Raw genomic sequence first — 24348 nt, forward strand, 5'->3', positions numbered from 1 at the left:
AAGAGCATTTCAGATCACTGAACTCAGCTCTATGCAACCAGCTCTAACTGGCCTAAGAGTAATTCCATGTTCCTAGCTGGAGATTGGTTCAGAAATCTAGGCCTAAGCCAATCAGCACAAGTGTTCAACTAGACACAGGTGTTGGTTCATAAATGGGCATGTGATAAAAACTCAGGTCAAGGAGAGGGGAAGGAAAGATTGTTGAGGGATTCTGGGAAAGCTTCCTCACTCTAGAGTGCCACAGGAAAAGATACTGGATATTGTTCTGTGTGGCCATGAAATCTGCAATTGCTGACTCAATCTTTACACCAGCTTTAGGATGAGTCTAACACATGGAGGAGGACAAGGCCAAGAGACTCTCGGAGATACGGAGTGCGAGCCTTGGCTGAACCATGCCTGGTCCCCACCCAAGTTCTGGACTTTTCCAATAATGTGAGGCACTGCCTTTTTATAACACTGCAGTCATTTTGAATTGGGTTTTCTGTTACTTGAAGCTGAAAGCATTCTACCTCATCAAAAGGCTCAGCTGCCTCTTCTGTAAAATGACCATAATAATATATTTGTGAGATTGTTATGAGCATTACATTAAATAATGTATATAAAGTATTTAGTGCAATGTCTGGCACATAATAAATTCAAATCAAATGCTATTATCACTCTTACTGCAGGTACTTTGGCAAAACAAAACAAAACAAAACAAAACAAAAAGCAATTATGGAGTTGAAAAAACTTGACAATCCAAAAATGGGATATCTACTTTCCCAAATGTAAAATAGAATGAAGGCATTAAAGAAAGAAATGTCCAATAATTCTTTTTTTTTTATCATCATTTTATTGAGATATATTCACATACCACGCAGTCATACAAAACAAATTGTACTTTCGATTGTTTACAGTACCATTACATAGTTGTACATTCATCACCTAAATCAATCCCTGACACCTTCATTAGCACACACACAAAAATAACAAGAATAATAATTAGAGTGAAAAAGAGCAATTGAAGTAAAAAAGAACACTGGGTACCTTTGTCTGTTTGTTTCCTTCCCCTACTTTTCTACACATCCATCCATAAACTAGACAAAGTGGAGTTTGGTCCTTATGGCTTTCCCAATCCCATTGTCACCCCTCATAAGCTACATTTTTATACAACTGTCTTCGAGATTCATGGGTTCTGGGTTGTAGTTTGATAGTTTCAGGTATCCACCACCAGCTACCCCAATTCTTTAGAACCTAAAAAGGGTTGTCTAAAGTGTGCGTAAGAGTGCCCACCAGAGTGATCTCTCGGCTCGTTTAGGAATCTCTCTGCCACTGAAGCTTATTTCATTTCCTTTCACATCCCCCTTTTGGTCAAGAAGATGTTCTCCATCCCACGATGTCGGGTCTACATTCCTCCCCGGGAGTCATATTCCACGTTGCCAGGGAGATTCACTCCCCTGGGTGTCTGATCCCACGTAGGGGGGAGGGCAGTGATTTCACCTTTCAAGTTGGCTTAGCCAGAGAGAGAGGGCCACATCTGAGCAACAAAGAGGCATTCAGGAGGAGACTCTTAGGCACAAATATAGGGAGGCCTAGCCTCTCCTTTGCAGCAACCGTCTTCCCAAGGGTAAAACTTATGGTAGAGGGCTCAACCCATCAAACCACTAGTCCCCTATGTCTGTGGTCATGTTAGCAACCATGGAGGTGGGGTAGGCGAATACCCCTGCATTCTCCACAGGCTCCTCAAGGGGGCACTACATCTTTTTTTTTTTTCCTTGTTTTTCTTTTCTTTTTTTTTTTTTTAACTTTCCCTTCTTTTTTAAATCAACTGTATGAAAAAAAAGTTAAAAAGAAAACAAACATACAATAAAAGAACATTTCAAAGAGACCATAACAAGGGGGTAAGAAAAAGACAACTAACCTAAGATAACTGCTTAACTTCCAACATGTTCCTACTTTACCCCAAGAAAGTTACCTAATATAGCAACATTTCTGTGAACTTGTTCCTACTATATCCATCAGAAATTAACAGACCATAGTCATTTCTGGGCATCCCCAGAACGTTAAATAGCTTATCTGTTCTTCTTGGATTATTGTTCCTCCTTCCTTAATTGCTCTCTACTGCTAGTTCCCCTACATTCTACATTATAAACCATTTGTTTTACATTTTTCAAAGTTCACATTAGTGGTAGCATATAATATTTCTCTTTTTGTGCCTGGCTTATTTTGCTCAGCATTATGTCTTCAAGGTTCATCCATGTTGTCATATGTTTCACCAGATCGTTCCTTCTTACTGCCGCGAAGTATTCCATCGTGTGTATATACCACATTTTATTTATCCACTCATCTGTTGAAGGACATTTGGGTTGTTTCCATCTCTTGGCAATTGTAAATAATGCCGCTATGAACATTGGCGTGCAGATATCTGTTCGTGTCACTGCTTTCCGATCTTCCGGGTATATACCGAGAAGTGCAATCGCTGGATCGAATGGTAACTCTATATCTAGTTTTCTAAGGAACTGCCAGACTGACTTCCAGAGTGGCTGAACCATTATACAGTCCCACCAACAATGAATAAGACTTCCAATTTCTCCACATCCCCTCCAGCATTTGTAGTTTCCTGTTTGTTTAATGGCAGCCATTCTAACCGGTGTTAGATGGTATCTCATTGTGGTCTTAATTTGCATCTCTCTAATAGCTAGTGAAGCTGAACATTTTTTCATGTGTTTCTTGGCCATTTGTATTTCCTCTTCAGAGAGCTGTCTTTTCATATCTTTTGCCCATTTTATAATTGGGCTGTCTGTACTATTGTCATTGAGTTGTAGGATTTCTTTGTATATGCAAGATATCAGTCTTTTGTCAGATACATGGTTTCCAAAAATTTTTTCCCATTGAGTTGGCTGCCTCTTTACCTTTTTGAGAAATTCCTTTGAGGTGCAGAAACTTCTAAGCTTGAGGAGTTCCCATTTATCTATTTTCTCTTTTGTTGCTTGTGCTTTGGGTGTAAAGTCTAGGAAGTGGCCGCCTAATACAAGGTCTTGAAGATGTATTCCTACATTATCTTCTAGGAGTTTTATGGTACTTTCTTTTATATTGAGATCTTTGGTCCATTTTGAGTTAATTTTTGTGTAGGGGGTGAGGTAGGGGTCCTCTTTCATTCTTTTGGATATGGATATCCAACTCTCCCAGCCCCATTTGTTGAAAAGACCATTATGGCTCAGTTCAGTGACTTTGGGGGCCTTATCAAAGATCAGTTGGCCATAGATCTGAGGGTCTATCTCTGAATTCTCAATTCGATTCCATTGATCTATATGTCTATCTTTGTGCCAGTACCATGCTGTTTTGACAACTGGGGCTTTATAATAAGCTTCAAAGTCAGGGAGTGTAAGTCCTCCCACTTCGTTTTTCTTTTTTAGAGTGTCTTTAGCAATTCGAGGCATCTTCCCTTTCCAAATAAATTTGATAACTAGCTTTTCCAAGTCTGCAAAGTAGGTTGTTGGAATTTTGATTGGGATTGCATTGAATCTGTAGATGAGTTTGGGTAGAATTGACATCTTAATGACATTTAGCCTTCCTATCCATGAACATGGAATATTTTTCCATCTTTTAAGGTCCCCTTCTATTTCTTTTAGTAGAGTTATGTAGTTTTCTTTGTATAGGTCTTTTACATCTTTGGTTAAGTTTATTCCTAGATACTTGATTTTTTTAGTTGCTATTGAAAATGGTATCTTTTTCTTGAGTGTCTCTTCAGTTTGTTCATTTCTAGCATATAGAAACATTACTGACTTATGTGCATTAATCTTGTATCCCGCTACTTTGCTAAATTTGTTTATTAGCTCTAGTAGCTGTATCGTTGATCTCTCAGGGTTTTCTAGATATAAGATCATATCATCTGCAAACAATGACAGTTTTACTTCTTCTTTTCCAATTTGGATGCCTTTTATTTCTTTGTCTTGCCGGATTGCCCTGGCTAGCACTTCCAGCACAATGTTGAATAACAGTGGTGACAGCGGGCATCCTTGTCTTGTTCCTGATCTTAGAGGGAAGGCTTTCAGTCTCTCACCATTGAGTACTATGCTGGCTGTGGGTTTTTCATATATGCTCTTTATCATGTTGAGGAAGTTTCCTTCAATTCCTACCTTTTGAAGTGTTTTTATCAAAAAGGGATGTTGGATTTTGTCAAATGCTTTTTCAGCATCTATTGAGATGATCAATTGATTTTTCCCTTTTGACTTGTTAATGTGTTGTAATACATTGATTGTTTTTCTTATGTTGAACCATCCTTGCATGCCTGGAATGAACCCCACTTGGTCATGGTGTATGATTTTTTTAATGTGTCTTTGGATTCGATTTGCAAGTATTTTGTTGAGGATTTTTGCATCTCTATTCATTAGGGAGATTGGCCGGTAGTTTTCCTTTTTTGTAGCATCTTTGCCTGGTTTTGGTATTAGATTGATGTTAGCTTCATAAAATGAGTTAGGTAGTGTTCCATTTTTTTCAATGTTTTGAAAGAGTTTGAGTAAGATTGGTGTCAGTTCTTTCTGGAAAGTTTCGTAGAATTCCCCTGTGAAGCCATCTGGCCCTGGGCATTTATTTGTGGGAAGATTTTTGATGACTGATTGGATCTCTTTGCTTGTGATGGGTTGGTTGAGGTCTTCTATTTCTTCTCTGGTCAGTCTAGGTTGTTCATATGTTTCCAGGAAATTGTCCATTTCTTCTACATTATCCAGTTTGTTGCCATACAGTTGTTCATAATATCCTGTTATAATTTTTTTAATTTCTTTAGGATCTGCATTTATGTCACCTTTTTCATTCATTATTTTGTTTATATGGGTCTTCTCTCTTTTTGATTTTGTCAGTCTAGCTAGGGGCTTGTCAATCTTGTTGATCTTCTCAAAGAACCAACTTTTGGTGATATTTATCCTCTCTATTGTTCTTTTGTTCTCTATGTCATTTATTTCTGCTTTAATCCTTGTTATTTCTTTTCTTCTACTTGGTTTAGGATTGGTTTGCTGTTCATTTTCTAGCTTCTTCAGTTGATCCATTAGTTCTTTGATTTTGGCTCTTTCTTCCTTTTTAATATATGCGTTTAGTGCTATAAATTTCCCCCTTAGCACTGCTTTTGCTGCATCCCATAGGTTTCGGTATGTTGTGTTCTCATTTTCATTCGTCTCTATATATTTAGCAATTTCTCTTGCTATTCCTTCTTTAACCCAGTGATTGTTTAGGAGTGTGTTGTTTAACCTCCAGGTATTTGTGAATTTTCTAAGTCTCTGATGGTTATTGACTTCTAATTGTATTCCATTGTGGTCAGAGAATGTGCTTTGAATAATTTCAATCTTTTTAAATTTATTGAGGCTTGTTTTATGTCCCAGCATATGATCTATTCTGGAGAAAGTTCCGTGAGCACTAGAAAAGTATGTGTATCCTGGTGATTTGGGATGTAATGTCCTGTAGATGTCTGTTAAATCTAATTCATTTATCAGATTGTTTAGGTTTTCAATTTCCTTATTGGTCTTCTGTCTGGTTGATCTATCTATAGGAGAGAGTGATGTGTTGAAGTCTCCCACAATTATTGTGGAAACATCAATTGCTTCCTTTAGTTTTGCCAGTGTTTCTCTCATGTATTTTGTGGCACCTTGATTGGGTGCATAGACATTTACGATTGTTATTTCTTCTTGCTGAATTGCCCCTTTTATTAGTATGTAGTGGCCTTCTTTGTCTCTCAAAACATCCCTGCATTTGAAGTCTATTTTATCTGAGATTAATATTGCTACACCTGCTTTCTTTTGGCTGTGGCTTGCATGAAATATTTTTTTCCATCCTTTCACTTTCAGTTTCTTTGTGTCCCTGTGTCTAAGATGAGTCTCTTGTATGCAACATATTGATGGTTCATTTTTTTTGATCCATTCTGCGAATCTATATCTTTTAATTGGGGAGTTTAATCCATTTACATTCAACGTTAAAACCGTCAAGGCATTTCTTGAATCGGCCATCTTATCCTTTGGTTTATGTTTGCCATATTTTTCCCTCTCTCTATTAATATCCTTTATTGTACCCATACCGAGTCTCTTTAGTACTGAACCTTTCTCCAAGTCTCTCTGTCCTGTCTTTGTTTCTCTGTCTGTAGGGCTCCCTTGAGTATCTCCAGTAGGGCAGGTCTCTTGTTAGCAAATTATCTCAGCATTTGTTTGTCTGTGAAAAATTTAAGCTCTCCCTCAAATTTGAAGGAGAGCTTTGCTGGATAAAGTATTCTTGGCTGGAAATTTTTCTCACTCAGAATTTTAAATATATCGTGCCACTGCCTTCTTGCCTCCATGGTGGCTGCTGAGTAGTCACTACTTAGTCTTATGCTGTTTCCTTTGTATGTGGTGAATTGCTTTTCTCTTGCTGCTTTCAGAACTTGCTCCTTCTCTTCTGTGTTTGGTAGTGTGATCAGTATATGTCTCGGAGTGGGTTTATTTGGATTTATTCTATTTGGAGTTCGCTGAGCATTTATGATTTGTGTATTTATGTTGTTTAGAAGATTTGGGAAGTTTTCCCCAACAATTTCTTTGAATACTCTTCCTAGACCTTTACCCTTTTCTTCCCCTTCTGGGACACCAATGAGTCTTATATTTGGACGTTTCATATTATCTATCATATCCCTGAGGTCCATTTCGATTTTTTCAATTTTTTCCCCATTCTTTCTTTTATGCTTTCATTTTCCATTCTGTCATCTTCCAGGTCACTGATTCGTTGTTCAACTTCCTCTAGTCTTGTACTATGAGTGTCCAGAATCTTTTTAATTTGGTCAACAGTTTCTTTAATTTCCATAAGATCATCCATTTTTTTATTTAGTCTTGCAATGTCTTCTTTATGCTCTTCTAGAGTCTTCTTGATTTCCTTCATATCCCGTACTATGGTCTCATTGTTCATCTTTAGTTCTTTGAGTAGCTGCTCTAGGTGCTGTGTCTCTTCTGGTCTTTTGATTTGGGTGCTTGGGCTTGGGTTATCCATATCGTCTGGTTTTTTCATATGCTTTATAATTTTCTGTTGTTTTTGGCCTCGTGGCATTTGCTGAACTTGATAGGGTTCTTTTAGGGTTTGTAGACCTATTGAAGTCCTTATCTCTAATTTATCAGATCTACAGCTTCGTGGAGTACACTTTCTCTAAATAACCAGCAGGTGGCGTCCACGAGCCACCTGTTCTCCACAAGCCAGTTCTCCCCTGCTTAGCCTTTTTTTTGGTGAGTGGGGGAGTGAGTCTTGTGGGGTCCAATTGGTGTACCAAGCTTGCGTGTGTAGTTGGTGTTGCCTGCCCTGTATATGGGGCGTGTTTCTGGGCAGTTGGGGAGGGGGGGTGGCCCTAACAATCAAATCTCCCTGATGATCCTAGAGTTTTAAAGCTGCTGCAATAGTCTAATCTTTCAGTTCAGTCCTGCCACAGTTTGTCTCTGCCACTGACCCACAAGTCTTTGGTATTGGCGTATGGCTCCTGAGACTTGCAAGTGGGCCCCTCTTCCAGGCCGTGCACCCCGGGTCCTCTGTTGAGGGATGACTGTGCTATGTCACAGGTGAGTGCCATCCCCCCAGGGCAGTTCTGGGCTGCTGGGCTGTGTAGGGAGGCTCCCAGTCTGCTCAAATGATGGCTGAATGGGGCTTTGTTAATTCACACTGCTCCACCTTCCCAGCTCTGGGACAATCAGCTGAGGTTGCAGGGAAGGCTAATGTCCACGCCCAGTTTTGTGGTGTGTGCCTGTTATTTGAAGCACTTCCGTCACACTGGGTTGTCTGGGGCAGCTCTGGGCTATGGGGCTGGCGATGGGCAGGAGTGTTTCCTGTCCACCAGGATGGTGGCTGTGAGCGGACACCCCCCTTTTCTTGCGAAGTTGTGGTGTTTAGTGAATTTTCTCAGCCATTGGATTATTGCCTTTTGTCTCAGAGCTCTCTTAGTTCTGCTCTTGACTTGACGTGCCCAAATTGCAATTCTTTGAAGCTTTCTGTATTGGGCTTCTTAGAGTAATTGTTTTAGAAAAAGAAAAAAGGATTAAAAAAAAAAAAAAAAAAAAAAAAAAAAGGGCCCTCCTCAGAGATCTAATGGGTTATTGAAATGCTAATAGACAAAGCAACCAGGGCCATTAAGGAAAGGTCCACAGGGCAGAGAGATCAGCTTTTCTTCGGGATTTGCATATGCGCCTCAAGGCCTGAGCTCCGCCCTTCCCCTTTCTGTGTTCACCAGAACTCCAAAAATCCTCTGCTTTTATTTTGGAGTTTTTCGTGTTATTTTTTTTTTCTATGCCTGTCTCCTCTCTGCTGGGCTGGCTGCTCACAGATTCTCTGGTGTCTGGTCTCAGTCTATCTATGGTTGGAGTTTGGATCAGTAGAATGAGTTTCCGATAAGGGCTACCACTGCAGTTCTCCCTTCTCCTTCCCGGAGCTGGCAGCCCCTCCTCCCCCGGGACTGAGCCTGGCAGGGAGGGGCGCGGGTCCCCTGGCCGCAAAAACTTACAGATTTCGCTGATCTCAGCAGTTCGACATTTTCATGAGTGTTGTATGAAGTATGCCCAAAGACAGATTGCTCTGTGGTGTCCAGTCCACGCAGTTCCTGGCTTTTTACCTACTTTCCTGGAGGAGTAACTAAAACTTACAGCTCACCAGTCTGCCATCTTGCCCCGCCTCCCCAATAATTCTTGATTCCAATGGAAATGGGTACTTTCATTTTTAAAAACTGAGTTGCATGTTGAGGAATGAGACAAAAAAGGGCATTGGGTGGGGTAAAAATAAAGTAATGACCTCTATCCATCAAGCTGTGAAAAGAATTGTCTTGCCAATATTGACTGAACCCACTGTTTCCAGCTCTGTCCTTTCTCATCTCTTTCTCCCCTCTAAACCTCCTTACCTCTAACATTGCTGCCAAATCTCCTGAGATTTATCCATCAAAGCACATAGGCTTCTCTTACAGTGTCCTTAACAGCAGTTTAAACCACCAATCTTGTTCATTTTGAGGACCAAAACCTTGATTGTGTGTGTATAGGGAAGTTTGTCTAACCACTAAGGCAAAAAAAATTACCATGATTATAGAAATTAGATATGGAAGGGAAGTTATAGGTTATCTCACTTTTCCCAGCAGGACTATTTCCTTTAATACACCCTCACATTTTTTGATCAGTCGAGTGCTGAGTGTTTCAAATTGTGGCATTCCAGTCTTTTCTGGGAGCCTGAGAACAGCACTTACTGCTCACAAATATTGTTCCAACATTCAATCTATTTTCCTTTCTCAATTTCATGTCCCTAAATCAGAAGTTCTTAGGCTTTTTTATTTACCCCAAGATCTTTAAGGCCTCACAGGGTCTCTGGCTCCACCACTAAGCAAAAAAAGCAATCCTTCCAAAAGTTTGGGTGGCCCAGGCTGCCCCATCATGCATGGGATTGGCGTTCTCCAGGGGTTTCTGGTCGACCTGCAGCAGCAGATGTGAAGGAGGCTCCACTTTTCCCTTCAGAGCCTTCAGTGGGCTTTAGTCTTTGGATCGCTATCCCCCAGCAGCCCATAAAGGAAGAATTAAGAGCCCTGGAGCTGTCTTCAATATTTCTAAAAAGTTAACGGAAACAGTGTTTTAGTTTGCTAATGCTGCTGGAATGCAAAACACCAGAAATGGGTTGGCTTTTATAAAGGGGGTTCATTTGATTACAAAGTTACAGTCTTAAGGCCATAAAGTGTCCAAGGTAAGGGGGTACCTTCACTGAAGGATGGCCAATGTCATCCAGAAAACCTCTGTTAGCTGGGAAGGTACGTGGGGGACATCTGCTCCAGAGTTCTGGTCTCAAAATGTTTTTCTCCCAGGCCATTCCTCTCTAGGCTTCAGCTTCTCTCCAAAATGTCACTCTCAGTTGCTCTTGGGGCATTTGTCCTCTATTAGGTTCTCTCGAGCAAAAGGCTGCTTTCAAAGGCTGTTTCCAAAATGTCTCTGTAAGTTTCAGCTCCTCTCTTCTCAGCTCCTGTGCGTTCTTCAAAGTGTCCCTCTTGGCTGTGGCTCCTCTTCAAAATGTCACTCTCAGCTGCACTGAGTTCCCTCTGTTTGTCAGCTCATTTATATGGCTCCAGTGATTTAATTTAGACTCACCCTGAATGGGTGGGGTAATACCTCCATGGAAATTATCCAATCAGAGTCATCACCCACAGTTGGGTGGGCACATCTCCATGAAACACTCAAAGAATTACAATCTAATCAACACTGATAACATCTGCCCACACAAGATTACATCAAAGATAATGACGTTTGGGGGACATAATACATTCAAACCGTCACAAACAGTAACACCCAATTGGGCTTCACAAGATAATTAAAACATCAGTCATCTCATGAAACAAGTAAGAGTTTGGTTGTTCACTATTTCCATGGACCAATGGCTTCTACAAGTTGATTGCTAACTGTGTGGCAGGAACTGTGCTGTGTTTTCCCCACATTGCTCCTCATCTTTACGTGACCTAAGTTTCACTGAGCCCTGCTCCCATCTGTAAATGCAGGACCACAGTCCTGAGTCAAGTTCCCCCAAAACCTTCTGGGGGTCCCCCGGGCGTGTCTCACAGATGTTCATGTCTCATAAGCTCCCTGCCATGTCTCCTGGCTTCATCTCTCTCTCTCTCTCTCTCTCTATCTATCTATCTATCTATCTATCTATCTATCTATCTCTATCTCTATCTCTCTATTCTCTCTCTGTCTGCAGGCTACTACCATCGCCTTGGACTTGATTGCTCTTCCACTGGAAACCCACTACCTCCCCACTTTCCTTCTGGAATAGCTGGTGGGCCTTGTAGTCTTCAGGGTACCCAGCTGTGCGGTGGATTTTGGCAAAGAGATGCGGAACGGGTCTATCCCTGTGTTCCATTAAAGGGACACCTAACAGCACTGTTCATTCCCCAATATCTTCAAGTTTTCAGTGCATTTTTTTTTTAATTCATACTAAGCTCCACCTGCTCTCCATCCCTCCCTTCACCCCTATCACTGCATCAGACTTAGGTATCAAAGGCGAAGTCAGGGAACAGACACCACACTGTGTTAGAAATTACTCCTCCTTCCCCAAGACTAAGTTTTTGTGACCAGGCAAGTTTGTCTCGTCTAGATCTCAGGGAAGTTTTATCTGAGGAGGCTTGTCAAGCTCCCTTGCAAATAAAACATGTAGTGGTCTCCAAACACACTTGGCAATTTCTGACCCCCCAGTGGTGGACAGGATTTAGAACCCTGCTAAATCTAAATCACCCTGTAAGGTCATATTATTCTCTTCTCATAAAGGATGAAACAGAGACTCCAGGAAATTAAGAGATTTGCTCAGGGCACCTGGTTCCTTTTAAACATAAATTTGTTAATTAATTAGCATAGCTTTGTAGTAAAATATTTTAAAACTGGGGACTAAGGGGCAATGGATTAGGGGGTGAGAATTAAGCAAAGAGGTCTGGATGTTGAAATAACTGGGAAGATCTGCCCTAACTGTAGTGTGCCAGAGTCACGCCTCTAAGGCTGACTGGGATATAAAACTTGGCCGCACTCAAAGATACAAACCTCTGTGAGAATTCCACTGGAATAAATCTGGTTCATTCTTCTCTTCATTTTCAGGACACATACACTGCTGTAAGGCACAGCAGTTAGACATTTGATTTAAGGCTGAATATTATGATACAGACTATCCAAGCCTCATACACATACCTTGTCACACCCCAAAATAAAAGCAACTAGAATGATGGAAATGATTTCCCTTGGGCAGCCTGTGAGGGCCAAGGCCGTTTGCAGTCCCAGATTCGGTTTGAGTGTAATAAAGACGGAAAAGCGTTATTGCTCTGTTTCTGAAGAGAGGGCAGTGAGAACACAGGTGAGCAAAACAAATTCCAGGTGAAGAATGCTTATGACAGCAAGCAAGGTCAATTATTCAAAATATAGAGAACTATGCCAGATAAAGGTTTTAATTCCTAAAGAAAAGGGAAACAGCTTTAGCTAGCTTAAGCAGATGGGGAATCTGTTGGAAAGCATTGGGGGGTCGGAGCATGGTTAGGAAGGCTTGGAAAGAACGAAAGGAACTACGAGATGCTTAGCCAGGACCCAGCCTGGGCCATGCCCCAGGGCGACCTGGTGGGGACACTCTTCATGGCTCTGTTTTCTCATCTGAAAATAGCAGTAATAGTGTCTGGCCCATGGAGCTGTGTGAAGGTTAAAAGGGTAAATCTATAGAGAATCTCAGAACAGGGTCGGGCACACAGTAAGTGCTAAATACTTGCCAATTATTATTTTTATTCCAGGGATAGTAAAAGAGATCTCGTGACCTCTGTTTTGGCTTTATTATGGCCTTGGAAAGAGTTAACATCCAACTAGAGAATTTATTCCCTATGCTCCATCTGGATTCCTAAATTCCGTGCCAGAATAATTCAAATTATTCACGCAAGTATTTTCAAACTTCAAGTTCCTCCGGCTTTAGGGCTAACAAAGCCATTTTCTGAAGCTGATATAACCTGGCTGGTGAATAAATTTACATATGAAAGTTGAGTTGCTGGAATCAGTCAAGCCTCTCGCTTGGGGAAGAGGACAAACAGAGCCAGGCTCCAACTAAAGAGGAGAGCACAAAAGGAACCAACTCTAATTAGGGAGGAACAATACACAGCATTTTATACTTCCCTAGCAAGAAAAAGAGAGAGAGAGAGAGAGAGAGAGAGCAAGGAAAACCGTAGAGCAGAGGACCAAAGGGAAAACATGTATTTTTGCTCTATAGATGCACCAGAAAGGCAAATCATCCTCTCCACTTTGGTGGTCATGGAAGCTCACTGTAGACCCCTCACCCAAGGGAGACGGACATCTACAAAGACTGCCAAGGAGAGATCAGCAGGTCTTGGCATGTTGGTCACTACTGGTCACGGGTAATCCTACACATTCAAATCTGAGCTGCATGGAAGAGAGAAAAGGTGTTGGCAGGACTACATTTGGTTTTGTTTTCCTTGAGCTATGGAACCTCCATAGAATTGACAAATACAACAAATGGAAACCAACAGATCGTCTAAGAATAAATCGAATGTAGGGAAGCCCAAAGCCCACTAGGTGTCAGACCTATCCCTAAGGTCACCAAATTCCTAACAAGAAAAAAGGAATTTTACAGTAATTGATAAAATATTTTTACTTTAGGTTTCTGCATTCACTCCATATAACCATCCCCTCTTCTTTGTCTTGCTGGAGCTCCTTTTCACGTGCGGTTTGGATGCTGCCCGGATTCAGGAATTGCTAACTGCTCAAATAAGCTCAAATAAGCTCAAGTAAACAATATCCCGTCTAATATTTTATTTTATCAGAATAGAGTAACGCCAATACGTCGAGATCAATGCGTCAGATGATCCCGGATCTAGGAAAATGGCACCAACGGCTTGAGTGAGAATCAGCCCCCTCCCCACCTAGGGCAAGGATGAATGTGGATTTGGGGGGACTCCTCACTGTGAGAACAGGTTGTCCTTTTATCAAAATAGGTTGGACCCCTATCTCTCAAATACCATCTTTAATTTTAGACTTTCAAGGAAATGACTAGAGGAATCTTTGAAGCCTCAACCATTTGCTCTGCAATTTTTGAGATTTGCCCCTTTTTTAAAAATTCATTTCCTTAGAAATCAGCTCAGAAAGTGAACAAAAAGCTCCTTCTTTGGAGCCCAGCTGATTAACTTCTGAATGTAAAGGGAGTGGCCCCCGTCACTTGAAGCCACAGCCCAGTTCTGCCAGAGTAGAAGCTGATTCCCCTTTTGTTGTTCACTGACATCTGTGGCAGGTGTTAAAGGAAGGGAAATCCAGCTTGATGGAAGGTGACGCTGAGGTCAAGTGTCACTGCGTGGAAGGTTCGTCTCCCTGCTCTTTGCATGCTTGATTTCTCCGCTTCCTTTAGGTCTTGGTTTAAAACCACCTCCGTGGAGCAGCTTTCCAAGTCACCTTATTCTCCACCTCACCTGCGTTCCCACCCCCAGCCAGGCTCGTTGCAGTTTGACAATGTGCAGCCATTTTCTTCATCCTTTTTCGGTGTCTTTGTTGTCTTTACTGCATGTAATCTCCTGAGGGTCTGTCGGATCTGCCTTGTTCTCCATTGTGCTCCCAGCATGTGGATGTGCCTGCACTCAGCAGATGCTAATAAATATCAGTTCCAGGAGTGGGCAGCTGAGCTTCTCCAAAAGACCGTGACCAAGGAGACACAAGACTGTCAACTACAAATTGCAGGTCTAACGTGTGTGAGAATGTTGTGTTAAAAGTGCTGGTAACCACAGTGAGATGCCACTTCATGCCCACCAGGAAGGCTGTCATCACAAAAGATCAGACAATCACAAGTGCGGATGAGACATTGGAACCCTCATACACTGCTGGCGGCAATGTTGCGTGTGTGTATGTGTGGGTTATAATTTAACTTTCTAAATTTTTACTGTGGTGACATATGCACGACATATTTCCCGCTTTCAAGTATACAATTCAGTGGCATTAGTTACATTCGCACTGTTGTGCTACATCACCAGGAAATGTGGTTTAAATCACCTCCTCTTCGCACCGGTGGTGATGAAGGGAGTCCCATCCTACGGTTCTGGGCATGGCCAAACACTCGACAACCAGCCCTGGACGGATGAGATTGGCAGCAGTTTATTGATCGCATAGGATAGACTCACAGCCCAGGGGAGTGGAACACAGCACGCCATGCAGGACCACGGGGTAGGGAGGCTGTGGGCAGGGGGATGCTGCTCCCAGGAGCAGAGGGAACAACGGGGGCTGTGGGAAGCAGGCTTTGTAGCAAAAAGAGGCTGGGGTGCCCCCCGCTTCCCATGGTAGGATGTGACTGGCTCGTTTGGGGGAGTCTATGGGCTGGCGGGGAACCAACACCCACGAGTCAGGGGCAAGCAGGAAACATACTAGGCCCCCTGATAAGGAGGGGTGTTCAGCTAGGAGAATTTGTCCCCGGAGCACAGTGGGCAGGCAAGCTTGCAGTTAGGCCATTCAAAGCCCTCTTGGTTTTCCCCAGGTGTCAAGGCAGCACAAAATATTGATCCTTCATTTTAGGTCTTAAATTTAAATTCAAAATTGTTCAGCTGCTGTGAAATATGGTTTGGTAGTTCCTCCAAATGTTCAACATAGAGTTATCCTATGATCCAGCAATTCTACTCCTATGTATCCATCCAAGGGGATTGAAAACATATGCTCACATAAAAACTTGTATACGAATGTTCATAGCAGCATTATTCATAATAACTAAAAGGTGGAAACAACCCAAATGTCCATCAACTGATGAATGGATAAATAAAATATGGTCTATCTATACAATGGTATATTACTTGGCAATTAAAAGGACTGAAGTACTGATACTTAAGACAAACTTGAAAAAACTGTGCCTATTAACACAAGTCAAACACACAAGGCCATATCGTGTGATTTCATTTCTATGGAATGTCTAGACTAGGCACAAAAAGGCAGAGAGTAGCTAAGTGGTTGCCAGGCACTGGGGGGAAGGAGGTGTGGGGAGTGACTGCTCATGGGCACAGGGTTTCTTTAGGGGATGATAAAAATGTTCTGGAATTGGATAGTGTTCATGGCTGCAAGACCCAAAATGTACCCAAAACCACTACATTGTGTACTTTAAAAAGATGCATCTTATGTTGTGTGAGTTACATCTCACTGAAAAAATATTTTTAATGCAAAAAGAAAAAGTGCTCACAGCGTGGGCTGGAGATGGTGCTAGACACTCTCTTAAGCTGAGTGGAGCAGGTTAGCATCCCAGCCACTCCCTCAGGGAACGGAACTGTGTGTGCACGGACGTCCCCAATGAACGTCATATCATCATCATAAGGATGGCCATGAAAATACTCTTCTCTGTTCTTTTTTCTTTTGGCATAAAAAAATATACTTGTAGATGATTTACCATTTTTAAAAGCTCATTTGGCCTTTTTTTTTTTTTTTTTTTTTTTTTTTTTTTTTGAGCCTGTGGACGTAGCTCCTTTGAAAACTGTGTGTTAAAAATCAACTATTGAAAGGGAGCCGGAGCCAAAGAATACCCGAGTTGGCGGTGGCGGCTGCGAAACCTGGGAGGTAATGTCATGTGGCTCCAGGGGGTACCGCCCACGCCCCTCTAATGCCCACTCTCAGGCCCATGGAGCCCACACAAGACTATCCGCTGTTCGGAGGCACCTTTTCCGCGATGCTCCCCCTGGGGACCCTTGAGGTAAGCGACCTCCGACCGGTCCCGGACAATCAAGAAGTTTTCTGCCATCGCGCGACGGACCAGAGCTTGATCATGGAACTTCTGGAGCTGCAGGCCCACGTGCAGGGCGAGGCGGCTGCGCGGTACCATTTTGAGGACGTTGGTGGGGTGCAGGGAGCTAGGGAGGTGCAAGTGGAAGCTGTGCAGCCCCTCTCTGTGGAGAGCCTAGCCCTGAGGGGCTGCTGTCAAGAAGCCTGGGTCCTCTCTGGCAAGCAAAAGGTGGCTAAAGAAAACCAACAGGTAGCAAAGGACGTGACACTGCACCAGGCCTTGCTGCGGCTGCCCCGGTACCAGACTGATCTGCTCACCTTCAATCAGTCACACCCTGAGATCAGGTCATCTCTTGGCCCTGAAAATCTGTCACCCCCGCCTTGGAGCATGGATGACTTTGAACTGCTGATGACCAGTCTGACCCTTCATGATCCCAACATCTTTGGTCCCCAGTAAAAACACTGAAGCACCGCATGATGCAACTCAGGACTGAGAGGCCCAGTTGTGGAGGAGAACAAGGGAGTGGATGCCTGGGTCTCCCCTCTTCCTTCCCTATGCATAAACATAAGACACCTCCTCTCTGCAGAAATAAACTTGCTTTATAACCAAAAAAAAAAAAAAAAAATCAACTATTGAGCACATTTGTGAATATAATTAACAGCACTGAATTATGTATTTGAATGTCATTAAAAGGGGAAATTTTAAGCTATATATATGTTACTAGAATAATTTTTTTAAAAAGCAACCTATATAGAACTGTACAACACAGTGATCCTTAATATAAACTATGGCCTGTAGTTAATAGTACCATTATAAAATTCTTTCATCATGTGTAACAAAGGCACCATACTAAAGCAAGGCATTAGTATAGGGGAAGTATACGGGAACTCCATATTTCCTGCATGATTTCTCTGTAAACCTACAACTTCTCTCATAAAAAAGAAAATTGTAAAAAAATTAACTGTTGAGTATCCGGCCCCAAGCCCATCACATGTCCCTGCTTCCCTTTCTTTGTTTGCCTCTTCCTCTCCAGAAGAAAATCTTTAGTTTCAGGGGAAGCACTGTAGAGGCTCATTCCCCGTGAGTCCAGTTTTAACCACAAAAGCCAGACTTCCTTCTTGTCACCACCCTGTCAGTCACACGCACTGGCTGCTTCTGGTTTCATTTCCTGTTGCTTGTGCCTGCTCCTCGGGCAGCTGGCAGCTGGGGACCTGCAGGGTGGAAGATGCTCTCTTGGGCACGTGAGGAGCCACACAAGAAATGACCAAAAATGAGTCTTAAATACCAGATGGGACTGTCCTGGAACAAGAGTTTCTAAAGAATTACACAATTTGGCCAAGATATCAACACAGGATGAGCTGCCCACTGGTAAAGATGATTTCAACCAGGCCAGTTGGGTAAACTTGCTGGAAAACATAAAACCATTAATTTCTTTAGACACATGAGTTTTAACTCCTGAATAAGCTGGTGTTTCAGTTTGCTAACGTTGCCGGAATGCAATATAGCAGAAACAGAATGGCTTTTACAATGGGGATTTATGAACTTAAAATTTACAATTCTAAGGCCATGAAATTGTCCCAATTAAGGCATCAACAGAAGATGTCTGGACTCTGAAGAGAGGCTGCTGGCATCCGGGTTCCTCTGTCACATGGAAGGCACATGGCCAACATCTGCTCGTCCTTCTCTCCTGGGTTCTGGTTTCAATGGTCTCTCAGCTCCTTCAGGGGCTTTTTCCTTTCTGAGCTCCTTTACTTTTTCTGCCTTTTATCCTCTCATAAAATACTCCAGTAAAAGGATTAAGACCCACCTTGAATTGTATGGGTCACATCTCAACTGAAATAACCTAATTAAAAGATCCCACTCACAACAGGTCTGTGCCAAGAGGAATGGATTAAAAGAACATGCCCTTTTCTGGGGTACATATAGCTTCAAACCAGCACAGTTGGTTATATATAAAAACTGAAATGGAGCAAACACTGGTCTTGAATCATAAAATGCCTGGATGTAATTCATATACCCTCCCTTCTTTCAGTGCTGTCTTCGTGGCTGACCAACAAGCTCCAGTCATTTTGGTGACAGAAGAGATAACTTTTCCCAGGAAGTTCCCAGGGGACTAACGGGGCCCTTCTACTTGAGCCCTCTGTCTTAGTTTGACAGGGCTGCTGTGACAAATTCCACACTAACAGCAGGTTGGCTTACAGAGCAAGCATTTATTGTCTCATGGTTAGCCATACAGCTATCAAAATGTTGGCAAGGGTGTGCCTTTTCTTGGGTTGGTAGCTTTTGGGTGCTGGCATCTGCCATCACAAGGTCATCTCTCTTCCCTCTCTCACTTCTGGTTTCCACTGACTTCTGGCTTCTTCCAACAGACTGCATTAGAATTTCCTCTTTTTTAAGGCATCTGGACATAGGGATCAAGGCCCAATCTGATTCAATTTGGCTGCATCTAAAAAAGATCTTTGAAGATCCCATTCACAAATGAGTCCACACCTCAACTAATAGTATCTTCAGATGTCCTATTTACAAATGGATTTCCTGCTGCAGGTTAAGACTTTAGTATGTCTTTTGCGGGGATATCATTCAATTCCCAACAGGAGTCAAAATGGAAAATCCACATCAGGTGACCCCTGAGGATGTGTTCACTATGATCTTGCCACAGCCAAGTCACCCTGATCAGGATCAGTTGGTCAGTGCGCAGATGCCAAAGCGAACCTTCTGTCCTCTGTGCAGCATGATCCTCATGACCCCATTTTAGGGGGTCACCATCTTATTCTAAGTCTATTATTCCTCAAAAAAATATGAGTGGACTGAGAGGAGCTAAGATGGTGGCACAGAGAGGAGTGGAAGACTGTTAGTCCCCCCATGGAACAATTCATAAATGACCAAAAAATGAGTAAATAACCTGGAATAACTGTGGGGAAACAAACGTGACTGTCCACTCATCATCCACCAACCTGAACTGGGAGGAATGCCCAAGATTGCAGCATAAAATCTGTAAGTAAAACTGCAGACCCGAGCTGAGAGCCAAGAGCTGAGAGCCCCTCCCTCATGGAAGCCTCGTGGTGCTAAAAAGCAGCACTCTCTCAGCACAGCTCCAACTGAGGATTTAATGTTAACTGCTCAATACAGACAGTGAATCCTCAACAAGCAGACAGAGGCTTTTGGTGACAACTGACCTTGGGAGAGTCAGGGGACATATCTGTCTCAGGACGGGGAGCCCAGAGGATCAGGTGCTATCTCTAGCCGATGGGTGAACCTGGGAGCATTTCTGTCCCTTTCTCTCTCTGTGGAGAAAACCTCAGCCATTTTCAGCCTGCAGCACTTTACAGTAAAGACAGCCTCAGCCATTTTAAAATCAAAACACTTTGATCAGCAGAGTCAGAGAAACAAAGAACTTATTGATATGCAGATGACCTCTCTGGAGGGGGCATAGCTTCCCAAGAGGAAAGGGAGGGGCCCAGCGCTACTGCCTGCCTTTCCGGAACCAGACCCCAAAGCCTGGGGGAGGAGAGCCACAGGCCACACCCTCTTACACAGGCGGTGACAGGTTGCACCTGCCAAACAGAAAAGCACAGGTGTATTAATCCTGTAAGGAAAACCATCAGGGAAACCAGATACTGAAAATTTCCTCCTTCTGTGACCTGAGCCTGTTCTCGTCTGGGAAAACCTGACTGGGGTGGCCTAGGAGGTCAGATGCCTAGACAACAGAAAACTACAGCCTACACTAAGAAAAACGAAGTTATGGCCCAGTCAAAGGAACAAACGTACACTTCAACTGAGATACAGGAATTTAAACAACTAATGCTAAATCAATTCAAAAAGTTTAGAGAATATTTCACAAAAGAGATAGAAGCTGTAAAGAAAACACTGGGCATACATAAGGCAGAAATTGAAAGTTCAAAAAAACAACTAGTAGAATCTATGGAAATGAAAGGCACAACACAAGAGACAAAAGACACAATGGAAACATACAAAAGGAGATCTCAAGAGGCAGCAGAAAACACTCAAGAACTGGAGAACAAAACACCTGAAAGCCCACACACAAAGGAGCAGATGGAGAAAAGAATGAAAAAATATGAGCAACGTTTCCAGGAGCTTAAAGATGAAACAAAGTATAAGTATGTACATATCATTGGTGTCCCAGAAGGAGAAGAGAAGGGAAAATGGGCAGAAGCAATAATAGAGGAAATAAATCAATGAAAATTTCCCATCTGTTATGAAAGACATAAAATTACAGATCCAAGAAGTGCAGCGTACTCCAAACAGAAGAGATCTGAATAGGCCTACGCCAAGACACTTAATAATCAGATTATCAAATGTCAAAGACAAAACGAGAATCCTGAAAGCAGCAAGAGAAAAGCGATCCATCACATACAAAGAAAGCTTAATAAGACTATGTGCAGATCTATCAGCAGAAACCATGGAGGCAAGAAGGAAGTGGTGTGATATATTTAAGATACTGAAAGAGAAAAACCGCCAATCAAGAATCCTATATCCACAAAAGCTGTCCTTCAAATATGAGGGGGAGCTCAAAATATTTTCTGACAAACAGACAATGAGAGACTTTGTGAACAAGACACCTGCCCTACAGGAAATACTAAAGGGAGTACTACAGGGTGATAGAAGACAGGAGTGCGTGGTTTGGAACACAATTTTGGGAGATGGTAGCACAACAATGTAAGTACACTGAACAAAGGTAACTATGAATATGGATGAGAGAGGAAGGTGGGGAGCATGTGAGACACCACAAGAAAGGAGGAAAGATAAAGACTGGGACTGTGTAACTTGGTGAAATCTAGAGTGTTCAACAATTGTGATAAAATGTACAAATATGTTCTTTTACGAGGGAGAACAAGCAAATGTCAACCTTGCAAGGTGTTAAAAATGGGGAGGCATTGGGGGAGGGATGCAATCAATGTAAACTAGAGACTGTAAGAATCATTGTTTTATGCTTCCTTTAATGTAACAAAGCTGATATACCAAGGTAAATGCAGATAAGAGGTGGGGATAGGGGAGGCATGTTACACAATTGACATTGGTGGTGTTGTCTGACTCTTTATTCTACTTTGATTTAAGGTTGCTTTTCCTTTTGCTGCTTCCTAGCTGTCATTTTTTTTTTTTCCTCTTTCTTTTGCCTCTCTACCTTCTTTGACTCTCCCTCCTGCCTTGTGGAAGAAATGTAGATGGCCTTATATAGATAGTGGTGAAGGTGGTGAACACATAAATGTATGACCATGCAGAGAACCATCGATTATTTACTTAGGATGGAATGTATGGTGAGTGAACAAAACCTTCTTAAAAAAAAAAAAAGGGTTGATGACAAAACCTCAAGGGCAATATACTGAGGGAAATAAGCCAAACACATAAGAACGAATATTGCAGGGTCTCACTGATAGGAACTAATTATAATATGTAAACTCATAGACATGAAATATAAGGTACCAAGATATAGGATGAGGCTTAAGAATAAGGAGTGGTTGCTTAATATAAGGAGAATGTTGAATTAGGATGAACTCAAATGTTTGGAAATGAACAGGGGTGTTGGTAGCAAGATGTGAGAATAACTAACAGCGCCGAATGGTGTGTGAATGAGGTGGAAAGGGGAAGCTCAGAGTCATATATGTCACCAGAAGGAAAGTTGGAGGTCAAAAGATGGGAATGTATAAAACTGAATCCTATGGTGGGCAATGTCCATGATCAACTGTACAAATACTAGAAATCACTTCATGAACCAGAACAAATGTATGACAATACAATTAGAAGTTAATAATAGAGGGGCATATAGGGAAGAACTATATACCTATTGCAAACTATATACTACAGTTAGTAGTATTTCAACATTTTTTCATAAACAGTAACAAACGCACTATATCAATACTAGGAGTCAACAACTGAGGGGGGTTGGTTAGGGATAGGGGAGGTTTAGAGTTTCCTTTTCTTTTTTTCTTTTTTCATCTTTCACTTTATTTCTTGTCTGGAGTAATGAAAAGTTTCTAAAACTTGAACAAAAATTAAGTGTGGTGGATGCACAGCTGTATGAGGGTACCAGGGGGCAACTGATTGTACACTTTGGATCTTTGGATAATTGTATGGTATCTGAACAATCCCAATAAAAATTTAAAAAAAAAATATGAGTGGACTATAGCCTAGCAACAGTCAGAATATAAATTTACTTGCCTTGAGCATCCTCATCTAAATTTGAGTGGGTCATTGCACAAGTATTGATATATTTCCTGGTTATGATTACAGTGACCATATTACCTGTCATTTCCAAAGAAGGTATAGGTTGGGTTGGGGAGTGATGTGTACACAGCAAAGTCCAATCAGCTTGGATCCTGGAGTGAGACTGGCTGGGTTCGAGTCCCAGCAATCCTACCTGTCAGTCATGTGACCTTGGGAGAAATACATAATCTCTCTGTGCTTCAATTTCCTCATCATAAAAAGGGGGTGTCTGCCTCATTGGGTTGTTCTGAGGATTAGAAAAATTACAATATGGAATGCCCTCTGCACTGCATTTGGCGCATCATAAACAATAAATATGGGCTATGGTTTTCATAATAATTATAATGATTATCACCTTTAAGGATGGAAGGGGCACATAGTGGGGGTGGGATTGAGGATGGAGGGAACGGTGGAGCTGGCTGCCGTCAGCACTAGGTAAGCAAACAACACTGAGTCTTGTGAGGATAAACCAGAAAACTAAAGTCAGACTGAGAAACCCACCTGAGCCCCCTAAGAGGTTGTTGAGTTAATGGAAGCAGAAGATGGCTTCTAGAAGGATGAGAGTTGGGGAGTCAGGAGTGGGTAGATGAGGAGGTGCTGGTGAACTCAGAGCATGTGGGGACACACCCCAGGTCAAGAGACTGGCCAGTCTGCAGTACTCACATCTGATGTTGACCTCTGGAGGGGATGAAGTAAGGTCTGCCAGGAGATCAGACAGCCGTGCCTGCAAGACTGACCCCCACCCCCCAACAAAAACACTGGATCAAGGCTCAGGCAAGCATCCTTGTTGGCAATATTTTGTGTGTGTTGCCACACATTGTTGCTGGCAGAATTAAGCGTTGTCCAAATGATTCTCCTGGGAGACGACAACTGGAAGGTATCACCTGGTCGCTCTTAGGTCTGCCCTGAGTGCCTTTTTCTGTTGCTGTTTCCTTTAACTGTAATAAACTGTAACTGTGAGTATAGCAGCTTTACTGAGTTCTGAGTCCTTTTAGCGAAACATTGCATATGAAGGTGGCCTTGGAGGACCCTGAATGCAGGTACTATTGTATAATAAAAGTACTCAATTTTTTTTTAACAATGAATGGTACCTTCAACATTCATTTCTGGAAAAGTTCTGCTGACTTACGAACTCCTTTACAGTAAAGGTGGTGCCTTTCTATGCTCATCTTGATGCCGCTCTTTCCCGTAGCACCATATACAGAGCTTCACATATACTAGCTGCTCACTGAGAGTCAGATGGAAGTGAAACTGAGTTCTGAAAATATACAGAAGAAGCATCTCCTGTAACCTGAGTTGACTTGCACTGCTCCCTCAGGCTGTTGACTAGTCTGGCTCAAATTCTCTTATGAATGGGAGTCAACACTGGCTTCACCATCCTTCACAGAATCAAGATCACGTGAAGCTGAGCAATGTGAGTGGGGCAGAGTTCTGGGCTTTGTTAATTAGATTTTGAATGGCAAACTCTACTAAAGGGGCTCTTCTCCTTGAGCCCTCTGTTGTCTGCCTCAGAGGCTCAGCAGACAGTGCTGTAGCCTGGGCAAGACCGGCCTGCCTGAACTGACCCTGAGTTATTCAGGAATATGCATTCCCTTTTCTCTGATCTCTGACTGTGTGCTATGGACAGTACTTGTGTTATAGTTTCTCAATTACTGAGACATTTTGTGATGCTTCTCGTTTCTGTTGGCTCCAGGCTATTCCGCTTTCCTGACTTCTGGTTTCTTCTCTTTATAAAGCCTCTGGTGATATGGATTAAGACCCATCCACATTCAAGTGGGCCACACCTTAACTAAAAATAACATCTTCAAGAGGTCCTACTTATAAACTGGTTTACACCCACAGGAGGGTGTGGATTAGATTAAGAATGTGTGTTTGTTGGAGTATATATGTCAACCTATTTTAGCATTTATCACAACCAGACAT

At 42.3% G+C, this 24348-nt stretch overlaps 1 protein-coding gene across 1 annotated transcript; it reads left to right on the forward strand.

Annotated features, from left to right (window-relative positions):
- Positions 1–16101: 16101 nt before the first annotated feature.
- Positions 16102–16792, forward strand: LOC119507318 (ran guanine nucleotide release factor-like). The gene has a single exon (XM_037800484.1). It carries the CDS (start codon positions 16102–16104, stop codon positions 16657–16659), a length of 558 nt encoding a protein of 185 aa, XP_037656412.1. The 3' UTR covers positions 16660–16792.
- Positions 16793–24348: the final 7556 nt, after the last annotated feature.

Source organism: Choloepus didactylus, chromosome 12, assembly GCF_015220235.1.
Source record: "Choloepus didactylus isolate mChoDid1 chromosome 12, mChoDid1.pri, whole genome shotgun sequence".
NCBI classification, from domain to species: Eukaryota; Metazoa; Chordata; class Mammalia; order Pilosa; family Megalonychidae; genus Choloepus; species Choloepus didactylus.

Excerpts from the sequence above, each read along its gene's own strand:
- LOC119507318 (XM_037800484.1), top strand. The coding sequence starts at position 16,102 with ATGGAGCCCACACAAGACTATCCGCTGTTCGGAGGCACCTTTTCCGCG.